This window comes from Cyclopterus lumpus, chromosome 12, assembly GCF_009769545.1.
Source record: "Cyclopterus lumpus isolate fCycLum1 chromosome 12, fCycLum1.pri, whole genome shotgun sequence".
NCBI lineage: Eukaryota > Metazoa > Chordata > Actinopteri > Perciformes > Cyclopteridae > Cyclopterus > Cyclopterus lumpus.
The window spans coordinates 7,138,017-7,154,135 of NC_046977.1; the positions used below are offsets into that span (position 1 = coordinate 7,138,017).

Genomic DNA, 16,119 nt, shown 5'->3' on the forward strand with positions numbered 1-16,119 from the left:
ATGAAGTGATTTGTCTTTTTTTTTTTTTCTTGAATCAACTTTCTTTAATGAATACAACTCGTCAGTGTGTGCCTCCTTTTGTGTGCAGGAGAACAAACTGTTTTACGGCGGCTGGGGAAGTGTTGTCTCTAAAGGGCTAAACACCAATAGATATATGGATTGAAGCGGAATATTTTGTCGCCTGTAATTATATCCAAAATTGTTTTTATCTATCTTTTTTCAATAAATGAGGTACTTTTATTTTAGCGGTCCCTATGGACAAAAGCAAGTGTTTTTTTTCAAGCACCAGTCAGTCACTGTAATTTACTGCCAACACACACACTTATATCAGTGTATCCATGAACCCAATATTTGCTGATAACGTTGGGTGTTCATTTCTAGGTTTAGATTAAACAAACATGAAAAGTCGATTTACTGAGCTTGAGAGTTGCCGATAGGCAGATTCTGTTGCCTTCCAGACTTTATGCTAAGCTCAGCAAAACGTCTGCTGGCTTCTGTATAGTGATTGGCCCTTTCCTCTTGTGTGACCTTGTAGGTAATCGGCTTCTTCAGTCAGCGTCTGGAGCAGGCTGGAAGTGACCTGTCAGTCGAGAGGGTTCAGGAAGTCATAATGAAAGGAGCCCAGGCCCTGCCCACAGACAGACTGAAGGTAAATCTTTCTCTCTCTCTCTCTCTCTCACTCACACACACACACACACACACACACACACACACACACACACAGATACACGGCAGGGGGTTGGATGTAATGGGTGAGCCTTGGGACGAGGAACAATGAAATATGAGACTGGCGGCAGAAAAAAGAAGTGGGACGTATTGGACATCAAGGTGTATGTGTAGAGGGTGCAATGTGTCGTCGAGAGCTGGCGGTTATGGTTGATTTTGGTGCTGGGGAGGTGAGGAAAGGAGAATTAGTTTTTCTGGACAGCTGAGAGAGGAAGAGGTATGGGATAGGTACATGGACTGAGGCGGGGGAAAGACGGAAAGAGCCATTGGGACATGAGACAAAAGGCTAAATCCCAATTCTCATTAGCATTAATTCCCATCTTCATTCCATCTTCACTGGCCTGCTGCATGCGAACATGTAATGGCATTTCAAGGAGATGGGATGGGGGGGATAGGAGACACTTTGTCATGGGCACACAAGATTGGGGGAGGAAGTGGTGGGGGAGAGGGGAGGGTGAATATAAATCTGCCACAGCGCCTCGTTACCCAACGCTCCCTACACTCCCGGTGGGTTCACTAACCCCCGCCCTTTCCAGTGCTCCTCCATTAATCAGTGAGGAAATATGTAACCGGCTGGTCTCCCCACGCCGCTTCTCACCAGCACAGAAGCTCTTAATTGCATGTTTCATCATGTGCTTCATGTTCTATCCTTGGCGGCTGGCTGCAAGGCGTTTGTCCCGCTAGCCGATGTGGAAGAGGGATGGTGCAGAGCCACGAGTCGGCGTGTCGTCGCTCCGTGCTCTCGCTTGGCACTTCCAATGTAACGATCGACCAAAGCGCCATATTATTACGCATGGAGCCATATGGATAACCCTGCCATGTCCTTCAGCAACGGGGCTGTACCTGTAGCACACACTCGGTGCGTGTGTGTGCGCGTGTGTGTGTGTGTGTGTGTGTGTGGAGAATGTTTGTTCCTCTCAAAACTACAAAAAACACAAATTCAATCTAAGCATGTTATTCATTAGTGTAGTTATTCTGTAATGTGGTCCCTTTTACATGTATTAGCAGCACAGTGGATTTCAAAGAATCCTTTATAAGTTCACAAACATCTATATCAGGCATATACATACAAAAAAAAAATCTGTTTCCATGTGTGACCGGTTTGCGTCCGTCCATCTCAGCGTTTGCGGGTAGTTTTAGTTGAGACCGACGGCGACTGAGGCGCCGCTCATAATTCCTATCCTGTTAACCAGCGGTCATTCTAAAGCTGCCGTGCTGCCACGGTGAAGTCACACAGGTTAAAGACCGCGGCTGCACCGCGTGCTTGCCGAGGTCGACTTCTAAAAGGATCAATGGCAAAGAAAGTTAGAGGTGACAAAGCAATCCTTCTAAACTTAACTGCCACGTGGCCTCTGGCCCTCACTGGGGAGCTTACGTCGTTGTCCTGCAAAAGCGCCGTTTCCCTTGTACACACACATAATTACCACGTCAGCATTTTAAGATTTATACACTCTGGAGTCAGTTTTTGGGCGAGATAAACATTTGAGTCAAAACAGAGGGCTGAACTTGAGAGAAAAAGACACATTTACAAAATGAACTACCTTAGCTTGGACGTCAATGGGTGACATTTATGGGTCTTCACCAAATTACTTAACCTTCAGTTGTTAGACGAAAAAGTCCAAACTATGCAAACAGGCCAAGAAGAGTATAACCAGATTGTGTCTGTCTCACTCTTCATCAGATGATGGCTGTAATAACCAGTTTTAGTGTGAGTCAATATAAAGCTATATAATTTTTGCATTTCAAGTTTTCACACACAACCTGAAAGTGCTAGTGTGGACATGAGTCGTGCTTACGTTCGTCCACCTCAGTGTGAACACGACGTAAACCTCCTGCCGTTGGGAGGAACTGACAAGTTGTTTAAGTAAATAATTTAGTCTAAATAATACCGAACCGTGTTGTTTTAGGTGAGGGGAACGGTGTAGACACAAGGCTACAAAAGAAGGCCTGTTTACTTAAAGGATTTTAAAGCACTTACACAAAGACGTTGGACATGTAAATGAGGGTCTCAACTGAAAGAAAGGGTGAGAAAAAGGTGGTCAATACCCCCGGGACGACCCCTCAGCGCCTCGTCACTCAGCCGTCTCGCTCTCGTTCTTTGTGTGTATGCGTGTGTCTGTTCAGGGTGTGTGAGGCTCTCGTGGGCAGAGCCCGAGGAATGTGTTGTTTAGCCTGACCGGCTGAAATCTGCCTTATTGAGCAGCGATATCCCCCCAGACTCTCTGGCTCCTCCGGGCGGGCCGGGAGGGGCTTACCAGCTGTTACTCGCTACCTGGTCACTCTGAAGCCTCTTTCTAAACAACGGAGAAACCGATCTCAAGAGTTACTGTAGAATTATGATTTAAGATTATTAACCATAGAGTAGAAGTTACTTGCACCGTGTCGCTCCTGTAAGCATTGCTCCTATCAATCTTCAGTATTTGAACATGATTGTAAATGGTAGAGTTGTTGCATTAACATTGAATAAATTAGCCAGATATAGAGAGAAATATATGAAGCATAGGGCCGTTACTGTTTTATAACAGAACGGATCATTTGTTTTGTCTATAAAATGTAAATGTTGTTAACGAGACTCGGTCTACAGACATTCTAGCAGCTTTGTTAGGCAACGCTTTGGCACCGCGGTGCTTTGTGATGAATGCTAATGTCGGCATGCTAACAAGCTCACAGTGAAAATGCAATCATGCTGAGCTGCAATGTTTAGAATTAACATTATCTGATAAGCATTAAACACAAATTATAACTGCAGCTGAAGTCATTAGCTTGGCGGCTTTTTGGTCATGAAGCAAAGTGATGACGCGAGAGGAATCACCCAAGTCATTACAATTCATCACGAGAGGGACATGAATGCGCGTACCAACAGTCGTCGAGACATTTTACTCTGACTCAAGAACTATAAAAGTCACCCTAATGTTGATATTTGGTGGAAATCCATCCAATAGTTGCCACGATATTTCAGTCTGGACCAAAGTGTTGGGCCAACCACTCAAAACCCAGAGAAACGCCATTTACGTTGATTGAAAGCAGAGAAAAGCCTCATATCCTCAAATGTGTGGAGCTGAAACCTGCTTAAGTATAATATTTCAGTGAGCATTTCATTATCAAGTGTGGAAAATCAGCAGAATGGACTTTGAACAGAGAGAGAGAGAGAGAGCGAGAGACTCTCTTGCTCCCTCCCCCCATTCTTCTCTGTCTGACCAAGTGCTGACAGCAGCGTGCATAGAAAGGAAAGGAACACAGAGTCCTGAGTGAAGATATGAGGCCAGCCAGCCAGTCTGTGTTCAGGGGCGAGGGCCTGACCCGCCAGGACCCATAACTAACTGATATGAGCCCGGGCCAAGTGGGCCCAGACAGCTGCCAGACTGAGAACAACACAGAAGAGCCAGAGGAGATACGTACAGAGAGGAAGCCACAGTATAGACAGCATGAGGGGACAGAGATAATATTAAGGAGGGTCTGATGGATGCTCAGATTCTTCCAGTATAATCGGGGACGTTTTTGCTCCGAGGCATGCAGTGATATCCAAGACTTCCCGTTGCTCCGAATCCCTCGGTGCCTCTGTCCAATATAGAAGTCGGTGGAATGATGTTGGCCATTGTGAGGATTTTCTCTTTTTGTGCTCAGTATTCAGAAGAAAATGGTCCGATTCATACATCTATTTTTCACATACCTGTATAGATAATAGTGCGGCCTATTCTTTACCGCTTCATTTGTCCTGATTTGTTGTTCTTGTTCTTAGCTGTTGTCGATTTTTGTGTCGGTACATTGATTCAAATTCTTTGTATGTGTTCACATACTTTGCCATTTAAAGCTGATTCTGGAGGTCATGGGGTGAGACATTATATTCCTGCCATTTAGGTTAATAATTTCAGTATTTATCTCCCAATAATAACCTTTCCATGACACAATACACCAGAGAGGCTTGTGGGAAGAACATACTTGTTTTTACGAGAGGATGTTGGCAAGTACAGGGGTTAAAAAAAGAAAACTGCCTTTTTTTTATTGTCGATGTTAGGCCAATTACAACTATTCACAAAGGATTCAAATACTGGCTAAAAAAAAAAAAACGTTTGCATGCTTAGACAATCTCTGATTGGTTCCTGTAAACTGCGAATGCTGCACTCAGAGGACGTGATGAAGTGCTTCTCATATTCGATTGCAATCCAGTCGTAGTTTGAGAGAACGATGTAATACTAAAAACCTAAAATACTCTTTTAATGTCCTCCTACTCTGGAAAGCTGCAATGTGCAGCATTATATTCCCACAGTGGCTTCCAGTTTTTCCATAGATGTGTTTTAATGAAAACAATCACTTAAAAACATGGAATGACAGTTGCTGCTTACACCACATGTTTCCCATATAGATGATCTGCTTAGTTCTGGAGCTCTTTTTCCATATATTTGCAAATTAATGAGGGAAAACGTTTGATTCCTTAATGCTCAGAGAAACAATGTTAATACCACACGCATGTTTGTCGACACAGCAGTGTTTTTTTGATTAATGCTTTAATTATCTTAATGGCATAATTAGCATAACCAGTAATGTTTCATTCATCAAGAAGATTAAGGCAGGACAATCAGCTAAACTGCCTCCTGTTTCAGTTTGTGCTTATAAATCAACAACGCTGCTTAAAATTTAAAAGAAAGATAATGTCCTTCATAAAACATGTGAACCTATGCGATACGACATCCTCCGTGCATTGCAAGTAAAAGTGAGCCTGGCTTGAGTAGCTCCGCACATCGTATGAACATTCGATGGGTTTTGTGCGCTTGCCTACGCGACTGTCACCTACACACAAATACCAGCCAGATAATACAGCTCCTGCATTGTGTCTAGCCATCACAATGGCTGTGTGTGTGTGTGTGTGTGTGTGTGTGTGTGTGTGTGTGTGTGTGTGTGTGTGTGTGTGTGTGTGTGTGTGTGTGTGTGTGTGTGTGTGTGTGTGTGTGTGTGTGTGTGTGTGTGGTCTTGTCTCTTCAGCCTGGCATATGGCCTGTGACCCCGCAGCCCCTCTGTCTGTGTCATTATGATACCGATAGTGTGGCTGTGAATAGAGCCAGCCAGTCCTCAATAGACCGGACTGGGACCATCACATAAAGGCCCTCTGCGTCTGTCTTTCACCACAGACTGATTACTGGCTCTGTGTGTGTGTGTGTGTATGTGTACATGCGTGTGTAGACAGGAGGATATAATGAGGCACCCTTGTATTATTGATGTTCTTCTTTTGCTGCCTACCTGCTGTTCAGGGGGGTTTATATTGGCTTCAAGTAGGTTTGGAGAAGAAAAATCGAACATCCAGTATTTCTTGTGCGGACACTTTGAAGAGGAACGGCACGTCTTGTAACATAAGGACCGTCAAATGTAACTGTCATTAGGTCGCCTTTCCAAATCTCCATACATCACATTTTGGCTTCAAAGACATTGGCGATGATGATGGTCAAAATTCTTATGAAGCATTATGGAGGCAAAATAAATCATTTACCAATTCATTCTTTTGTCCCAGTATATTTAATTTATTATCATGGACAAAGAGAACTGGCAAATCCAACCACTTTGAGAAGCTGGAACTCTTTAGTTGTCATTTTTTGCTTAAAATATCAAAATGATTTAATTGATTATCAAAACGGTTCATTTTCAGTCAATTAACTAATTGTTTCAACTCAATTCGCATACAACACAAAAAGTATGCACTAGTCCAGTCCACATCCACTTTTTTTCCTGGTGATTTATCGCAATACATAATCAACACTGAGATCCTCCAGCATGAACTTGATAACCTCTCCTGGTCCAGCTCAGTGACTGTTTTGTCCATTGACTTGTAATGACAGGCTAGTACCAAGTAATCAGGTTACTCATCGAGTCTGAACAATAAGGCCGCGATGACTGACAGACGGCTCGGTAAAGTTACACCCCTATGTTTGGTTTCAGTTTATTAGATTGCCTTTTGTTTGTTCTTTTGTGTATTTATTTGTTTTGTCTTGAGGTCTGTTTTTCTCATTTTGTCTCCGGCTAGTTTCTGAACAAGCCCTGATCGTTGGTCTCGAGGTGACGTGAGCACATTAGCCGTCCCTTTTAGGAGATGGCCGTCCGACCACATTGATACCAGCTGTAACCAATTTTACCCCACAGACGGGCGGAATTACATCTGGCAGCGAGCTACTGTACCCGAAGAGGAGTAATTACTGAGAGGCCTAAACACGTCAACCTACCTGTGTAGCGGCGGAGATGTCATCGTGTTGGTCGAAGGACTTTATACAAATCCGATTTGGTATTTGTGAACGTCTTGTTGACGTTGACGTTGACGTCTCAGGCCATTTTCAGAATAACAAAAAGCACTGTGTGGAAAAACTGCAGCGCTCTCATTAATTTCAATGAGATGCTGCAGACTTTACATTGAAAACAACACCTGGCCGTCCGGCACGAAAAGTAGAACCGTGCTCAACTTGTGTCACAGCTCAATGCAACGTCAACGGGCAACGGGCAACGTCAACGGGCAACGCACTGCAGTCTCCAGTCAAATATGTGCAAGTACACATTCCTGGTAGGACGGGCTAATTTGACCGTTTACCTGGCAATCAGTGCCAGGGAGGAAATGTTTGTCACCATGTTAATTTGCCATCCTTTCCCAGACGGGTTGGATCTCGTTTCGTATATTCCATTTTTCTAATATTTCTGTTACTGAACAAAATACAGAACTATCTCGGTCGTGCACCATCCAACCAATTGTCGTCGCATTTCTCGCTTCTCTTTTTTTTAGAAGTTTCCGGAGCTCAAGTTTAAGTACGTGGAGGAAGACCAGCCGGAGGATTTCTTCATCCCTTACGTCTGGTCCCTGGTCTTCAACTCTGGAGTCGGCCTCCACTGGAGCCCGCATGGCATCGAGCTGTTCAGCATGGACTCTGGCTGAAATACCTGCTGCCGCAGACTTGTGTGTGTGTGTGTGTGTGTCTTCATCCCCGTTCAGTAGAGGAAACAAAAGCAAAGAAAGGACTGATGGCGTGTGTGTGTGTGTGTGTGTGTGTGTGTGTGTGTTTGGGTGTGTGTGTGCGCATTTCCCTTTATAGTATGTGCACGCTGCTTTGAAAGTGCCTCGACCTTGTACAGACTGGTGTTTCTTTTTATGCACAACCTCTTTTTCTCTTCTTATATCATAAAATATCCTCTGCTTCAACACTGTGACGCTTCATCTGTGCCGGTACACATTTCCCTCGGTAGCGTCCACTCGGTCCCGTAGGGATTACCCATTTAACCCCTGAGCAGCTTCACCTGGTTCCACAGCACATGCCGAGGTGCACGTCTTCTGTAAAGTGTTCTGTTATTGTGGAGGAGCTCAGGACACCGGCGATGGATAATCCTGTTAGTTTTTCTTTCTTGCTTACAAAGAAAAGGTCAATTAAAACACTTGTACCTTAGTGTTGTTACACTGCTCTGGTTAGTTTACTGCTGCACTGAATGCTAAGAAATAGTATCAACTTCATATTCAGGACGTACAACATACATTAAGGAAAAACTTGTATGATATTGAGTTTTAAGTATCTCATAAAGTGGTGTTTTATTTTGACCAAATATTGTTCTCTGGATACAATTGGTTTGTATAAAATATTTGGGTTTGTGAAATTTTAAAAAGAGTATGTGATCACCTTTAGAAAGTCCTCTGATTTTTTTGTAACGTGCATGGATTTCTTATTTCAGAACAATAAGTGTGGCTTGATGGCCACCTCCAATAACACACGTTGAATTACACAATAATTAAAGCTTAAGTTCAGTCCCTAGATATTATTAGTTGACCACGTTGCGTTTGTTAATGCGATTTAATTCTACTTCCATCTCCTGGTTCGTTTGTTGTCGTTTCCTTTTTTCTCCTGATGCTAACGTAGGGCAAGTCATCCAACCTCTTGTCCTCTTGAGCATAATAACAGTTGATTTGACTCTTTATTTGCATGTTTAAGTAGAGACTTTGTATTAAATTATTTATTTTCATGTATATTGTTTGGGTTTTTTTTGTTTGTTTTTTACATATTCAGCTCTCCCAAAATGTATATGGTAGTAGTACTAAAAATGTTACTACGATGAATGAAAAACGGTGGTAGTAAACTTTGATTCTTCCCAGGTCGAAAACTGGCTTTATATTATTACATATAATATGACTGTAGCTGTCATTTTGGCGCAAATATTACTTTGGAAATAGGAGTTTAAATAAAAATATGAAATCAAAACAACCAAAGTGTCGTATGGTTATTGAGCAAAGTCAACTACTTGTATACATTCAGGGAATAATATGGACATAAAGGGGAATATATTTGATTTCACATTGAAATTATAAAAAAAATTTCCATTCACACAGATTATGTGTATCAATCTTCTCATCTTACTCTTGTGTAAGTTTCCCAAAAATGTTGAAATATTCCTTTAAAACTATGCATTATCTTTTTATGACCGCTATAAAATGTGCAAGCAGATCAACCAGTGGGATTTCCCCATCAGATCTTTTCTTTTGAAAAGGTTTTTTGAGGAAAATCTGAAAAACTAAAACTGAATTTTTTTTTAGTACAGAAGGGGAATGATTTGAGAAAGGTCATTGTGTGTGTGGAATACATGTGTTTGTATCTGTCCTACCTCATTAACAAGCAGCCCACACATTTATCTTGCAACTCCCTGGTTGGGAACCGCATGCAGAGCGCTTTGCTCTGACACATTTCAGGTCTTCGATACTGACATGTTGACTATATGCTCAGGACCAGAGTTTAGCTAGGAGGACTTCAACAGTGCTCAGTTCAGCTAAAGGTTTTAAGGTTCTCTATACAATTTTATGAGCATCAATAAAGCAGAAAGCAACTATTAACAAAGTCTGTTTCCCGGTTGAGATTGAACCCACAAATTGTGACGTCACACATTGTGTTGTGGACTGATGTTATGAAGTCTCAAGTTCGACATTTAACAGTCGCCATCGTGGTCGCCATCTTTGCTTTTTACAACCAGAAGGGGCACGAGGGGGTGGAGCTACAGACAAATGCTGATTCTGGTTTATTTTACTGTCAATGGGACCATAATTTACTAAACATAACATCATGTTGTATTTAAGAAGACTTAAAACCAGTTTGGAGGCAATACATATGCTCTGGATTTCAAATTAGCAAACTACACAAAAGATGAATTTGCCGGAAAAAAAGCTGTTTATGTCTGCATCACAGATAATAAGTAAACGTCAGCACTGCATGTGTCATTGTTGCCCGTTGTGGTCATAGATGCAGAGGCAGCAGAAACAGTGGCATGAAACCACTTTGGGGGGGAGAAGTTTACGGCACAATGGCCCCCACTGTGTCGCCGGAGCTACCACTGCCCAAGAGAATTTCATGCTTTTCGTCTCTATTGTATTGATTTTCATGCCTAAAATTGTTCTCATTCTCAAGGACAATATAATGGAAGCAATTTGATGCAAAGAATGGCCCATTTTCCACCCGGGGTCGTCGGTAGGTTACAGTTAGGCCGTGTGCCGCAGGACAAATTGTCCAGACTCTTTCTCTCTCTGCATCGACGCTCACCTGCTTCCAGCTCTATTATTGCTGCGCCAGATGGTTCAGGGGAGGTTTTCACAAAGTGACATGGCCCTCCTTGTTCCATCACGGTGTAGGGGTCACCTTACCATGGGCTCCCATTTCAGGTGACAGCAGGAAGATGGATGGGCCAGGGGATTCTGGGATGGGTAGTTCCTCTTTTTTTTCAGACTGCTACCTTTTCCTCAAGGTCTAGGTGAGATTGTGTCGCGGTGTACCAGCGCAGCGTGGCTCCAGATGCAGAGGTCACACCCAGATCAGCGTCAATTGAATGATATTAAAACTAGGGCGCTGGAGACCAGATTGCTGAAGTGGCTCTGTACTAACTACTGGTAGCCCCCAGTGACACAGACCTAATTAATATGACGGATTACCACAGCAACGATGGAAGGTCGTTAGGCTCAATGGTTTTAGGATTAGGTCACAGGATGGAGAAAGCTTGTTCACAGCATGAGAACAGCACCGGGAGTTAGATATAAATACAAAAATAAACACAGATAACACCTACTGTCATGCTTTCCAAATCCTCAGTGGAATGAAAACAGTGTCAATGGGCTGGTCCGTCAATGGAAATACACAAAGAGATATGAAGAAGAGACAGAGAGGCTGCGTAGTGCACTTGATGTCTGAAAGATAGCAGCGAACCTACGTTGAGTCATCGCAGGTTACAGAAAGTCAACAATATCTGGGCGCCGCACCGTAGGAAGGGCTTTACGAGTCACGTAGTTCTACTGCTTCTCGTCTATACTTTACACTATTTTCTAGTTTTGAATTGTTGAGTTACTTTGCACACATTTTTTTTTTTGTATAGCTTACCGGTTGTTGAACTTATAACATGGAGCTGCTTAACATCTCACAAGACAGGAGCTGACTGAGGATAAAAGGTATGGGGGTTTGTTGTGTGTGTGGCTTTATGGATGATAGTGTGGGCCTGTTGGTCAGCCTGACCAGCCTGTCGTCAACTATTGGAAAGATTGATAATAATTTGTTGACATCCACATTTTAGATTGATATTCACGTCTCCATAAGGAGAATCCTTAATGACTCTTAACTTTTCATATTGTGCTATCATTAAAACTTACAAGCTGAGCTAAGATGAAGAATATGAACAGTCTACATGATAAATATGAGCATGCACGCTAACATGCATCCAAAGCCTCACAAATATTCCCAAAAAAACTGGGCAAACAATGCCTACAATTTTTTAGGAGTTATTCTGTGTCATTTTTGCAAATGAAATGTTTATCCAAAGGGTGATGGGAGAGCTTGTAGAGTATAAAAAATGGTAAAAGTTCATCCTCTGGGGAATATGAATGTGCTCGTTACATCTCATGGCAATCTACCAAGTATGTTGATGATTCCTAGAAGAAGATATTTCTCATGGGGAATATTTAAAACATCCAGACCAACATTAAGTTTGAGATATCTTGTTCCATCCATATGGCATCGTCACTCTTATATGTAGACCAATTACATGTGTGCAGATCTTCAAAATTGTTTTACAGTAATGGCCTATAAAGAGAACTGGGTCAGCGAGGCCTCCAGCTACTTTGATACAATGTCACAAATTGAATCCCTGAACCCGACCAAAGGAACGTGAATATGAAATGACCTGTTCTTTACAGCCTCCTCCACTGGGGGCAACTTTTGTCAAACAGCGGCTTATGAACATGAATCCTGTCTTGAAAAGATGTTTTAATAAAACTCCTGGACTGTGATCACCGACTTCTTTGGGATAATAAAAAAAAACGAGGAGATTATGTTTGATCCCAATGAAGTTGGAGATGAGAGTCCGGTGATTATGATAACACTGTTATAATCAAGTTGAATCAGGTAACCAGTGTAATCAGGAATGGAATAACTGCGACTTAGTGCATTCATTTTTGTAGGTATAGCTGTACGAGAACAGCCTGTTGTATTACCTGTTTTGTGTTTTTTCTGTACTCTTTAATGTCTTTTGTTTGCTTGTACTCAGGGACAATAAAGTATTTATTTGGGTAAAGAAATGTTCTTGCAGGGGGAGAGACATGAATTAAACACTATGTCCGCCTGTAAGCTTCACAGCAAAAGGCCTGAAGCCTCTGGTATAACTAAGGTTGGTCTATTCACTCATGCTATATATTCATTTTTAACAAGGGGAGTACATGTATGATTGGGTTATGTAGGGGTGTAAAAAAAACATTGATTCATCATAATGCATCCGCCTGAGTTTGATCCATTTGAAAAGTTTGGATCGATAAAAAGGGATTAATATTGTATTGCGGTGTTTCTTTTTATTGATTGATTGGTGTCTGTAGTCTGTGAAGTGTTTCTGGTTCAGTTTCCATCTTTCAACCTGCAGGAAGGTTGAATAAATGTCTTTCATTTTACTGACTTATTCAGTTTAGTTTTTTGAAAAATATAATACATTTTGAGAAGAAAAAAAATCTAAATGAATGAATCAAATTGAATTGTTTAGAAGATGCAGAACTGCTTCTACAAGTGGAATGGATTAAGATGTATGATCTTTAGTGTTTTATGTTCTCGAAAGTGAAATGAAGTCTGTTGAATTCTCGTTTTACTTTTTGCGATAAACCCTTTGAAATGTGTACGTGTGACTCGATAAATCATAATGTAACCGTAGCACAGCAGCCATAAAGTCACCAAAGTCCCACAGCAAGACTTTCCTAAAGTTACTGAACATTAGGCCCAACGCTACTGGTCAGACCTACACTGTGTGCATTGAGCTGCGTTTTATTGCTCATAAACTCAGCTTTTAGTTTGCAAGAGGAAGAATTAGTTATTTCTGCTTTTAAAAGTGCCATAGTTTGACTTTAAAGATAGACTGCATGATGTCTAAAGGTTGTGAGCAGTTTAATCTCAGATTGCTACAGTTGAAGCATTGAAGGTCTGAAGATGTAAAAAAAAAAAATTAAACGGCAACTATTTTCAGCATTGATTAATTGCTCAAGTAATTCTCTTGCATCTGCCAAAAGAATTTGATGATATGCCCTCCGGCTTTTGGAAGTTGCAACGGGCTTTTAAAAACTATTTTATAGAGCAAGCGATTAATCAATGATACTCTTTTGCCCTGCTGCTTTTCTTTTAAGGCCCTGCTGTTGAGATAATATCTGTGATTTGAACCTACAGTATCTGTCTTTTCCTGCACCCTGAGGGGGTAACATCATTGAAAAAATATGTTCTTGAGCTTTTCTGTTCACTTGACATCGTAATGTTTCTCTTTTGTGGACTCCTGAGAGCAGCGTTTCTGTTCGTGGCAGCTGTTTATTATGATGTCGGGTTATGTTTAGTTCATTTTTACTTTCTGGTGGAAACTGTTCAATAAGACTACATTTTCTGACTAAATAATGAATGTACAGGCAGCAAGAGGAGATACAAATGTGCAGTGACCTTTGACCTCTAACCATTCACAGCAAGGTCGACCGCATGTTTGCGGACAGGTCATCACCTTTCCCTCTCGCCCTCTCATCATGGTGGAACCACAGCTGGAGGCATTGTTAGATTTCTTTCAACACAATATATTTAGATCAGAAGCTCATCCGGCTTCTTGCTTTTCACCCCTCAGATTTTTTTTTAAATGTGTTTAATTATGCAAGTGACATCCACCAATGTATGCGTTTTTGCATTTCCCTGACATGATAACAGATGTGAAAGTGGTGAAGAAATTAATTCTCCGCTATCTTTTTAATTAAACTTGTCTTATTTTTATTGTTCTTATCTAAGCAATGAAGAGCTCCCTGTGTGCCATCTTCAGCCTATTCTGATCACTGTGGTTCAGACAGAGTAAGCCTCTTTAATTGCATATGCATGACCCCTTGTCTGGAGGCAGTCACTGTGTCAATAAATTATAGTAAAGGCCAAGACCGCTATCTAGAATATTAATCATCATTCTGCCACGATACGGCTGTTTTTCCACATTGCATGGCCTCTTTTGAATCAGCTCTGTGGGCTTCATGATAGACTATAGCTGAGGCAATTACATATTTCATGCTGGAACCCAAAGTTATACTTTTGTACTCAAATTGTTAAAATTCATAGAATATAAATCATCTCACAAACTGTGTGACATTATTTAATGGAAAGCAAGTCCCAGTAACACATTGTATAATATGGAAGTAATGTGCATACTGTGATAACAATGTATACTAATGCATTACTTTAATTAATTTTCTTTTTTCTTTTATTTGACAACATCCTGCAAATGTAATATCTGTCAACTCAAGGAACTTCATCCCATTGAGGCAAAAATCCTATTAAAAAGACGATTAAGCCGTGACACCGGGCTGCTTATTGATTTGCAACCATAATGTCCCACTACAACCGCAGATATTAGATGGAGATTTACTGTGATAAAAACTGTCTGACAAAATCTCCAACCATGGACTATTTCTAAAATCTGACAGGAAACATCATATCGTCCACCTCTGAGGGACTGCATGTCCCATTATTAGTATGGGAGCGCAGGTCAGTTGCAACCCTTTTAGGATAAAGACCCATAGTTTAAGAAACAGAACACTATATAATTAGCCCATGCAGCTGAACGCACCAGTCACCATTTTGTTCATTTTAATTTGTGCTAGGCAGGGTTTAAAATATGTAAATGCCCAGGGTTGTGGCTCAAACACCGGGATGTGTTGCCGTCCTGCCCCTTTACTCAGGCCACTTTGCAGACAGACTCCTCCAGCCAGACTGAAATGGAAAACGGTTAGATAAAATGGGCTACTTCCTGGAGTCTGGAGAACAGTCACGCACACGCACACGCTCACTCGCGCGCGCGCGCACACGCACACAATCAAAGGGAAGGGCTAGGAGATGTAGAGAGAGAGAGAGGGAGAAGGAGAGAGAGAGAGGGAGGGAGGAGGGGACAATGTGCGTCTGCAGCCACTTCCACACTTCCTCTGAAAGACCGTTTCCCCGGACTGATTGCTTCCAGACTACCTTAAAAAGCGGCGCAGTCCTCTGAACGGGTCGGGGCTCTTGCGTTGCGCTCTTGCGGCGCCAGTGGGACAATGTGGGGATGAGCTGTTGACTACCCCCATCCACACACGCACACACACACACACACACACACACACACACACACACCCGACCCCGCACATCTCATCATTATCAGCCATCCACCCCCTCTGCCCTGCAGCTACACCGGCTCACTGATACATTTACATACTGCTGCCTGCACCTCCTCCCTGGACTACTGTCTGTCTAGGGAACTCAATTAGGCTCACGCAGACACACGCATACACATTAGGAAAAAAGGCATTCATGCTAATGCAGCTCAGTGTGACTGAGGACCTCTGGAAGTCTATATATATATACATGGTCCTCTGCAGCCACACATGTCGGAGGTCTCTTCTGCATGTTTAAAATGTGATTATTTTAACAGAGTTTGATGTGTTTACACGGTTCTGGTTAAATGGTTCATAAAATCCAATATGCATCATTACCTCAAACCAGTGCCGCTGTGTTATAGTTATAGGAAGGCTATAACTATTACAAAATAAATAAAAAACTTAACTGCCACGCTATTTGGTAGTGAAGCCTATGTCTTTGTCTCTCACACTTCACATAATAGTGATACAAATCAATCCATTGCGCTTGTCATAATAAGTGGGCAGATCCTCCTGCAGGCGTGGAGGGGAATTGATCCCCAGTCGATCGACCCTTTTTTTTCTTCTTCTGGATTAATAAAAAAGGTTAGACACTGTTGTGTTGATAAATCAGACGAACAACACACTCAAAGTACACTTTGTATCGTCCCATCGGAAAGACTAACGTCCAGAGGGCGGCAGCAGCGCGCTATAATAATACATATAATATGTAAATAATAAAACACTGATCA

The 16,119-nt window shown here is 41.9% G+C and overlaps 1 protein-coding gene across 1 annotated transcript in view; it reads left to right on the top strand.

The window, feature by feature from the left end:
* The window catches only part of dym (dymeclin), a 46,366-nt gene extending 37,421 nt beyond the window's left edge, over positions 1–8,945 (top strand). The window contains exons 16-17 of the mRNA XM_034547533.1: positions 536–649; positions 7,484–8,945. Of these exons, the coding sequence (XP_034403424.1) occupies positions 536–649; positions 7,484–7,633 (264 nt within the window). The 3' untranslated portion in view covers positions 7,634–8,945. The remainder of the gene's footprint in view (positions 1–535; positions 650–7,483) is intronic.
* The last annotated feature ends 7,174 nt before the right edge of the window (positions 8,946–16,119 follow it).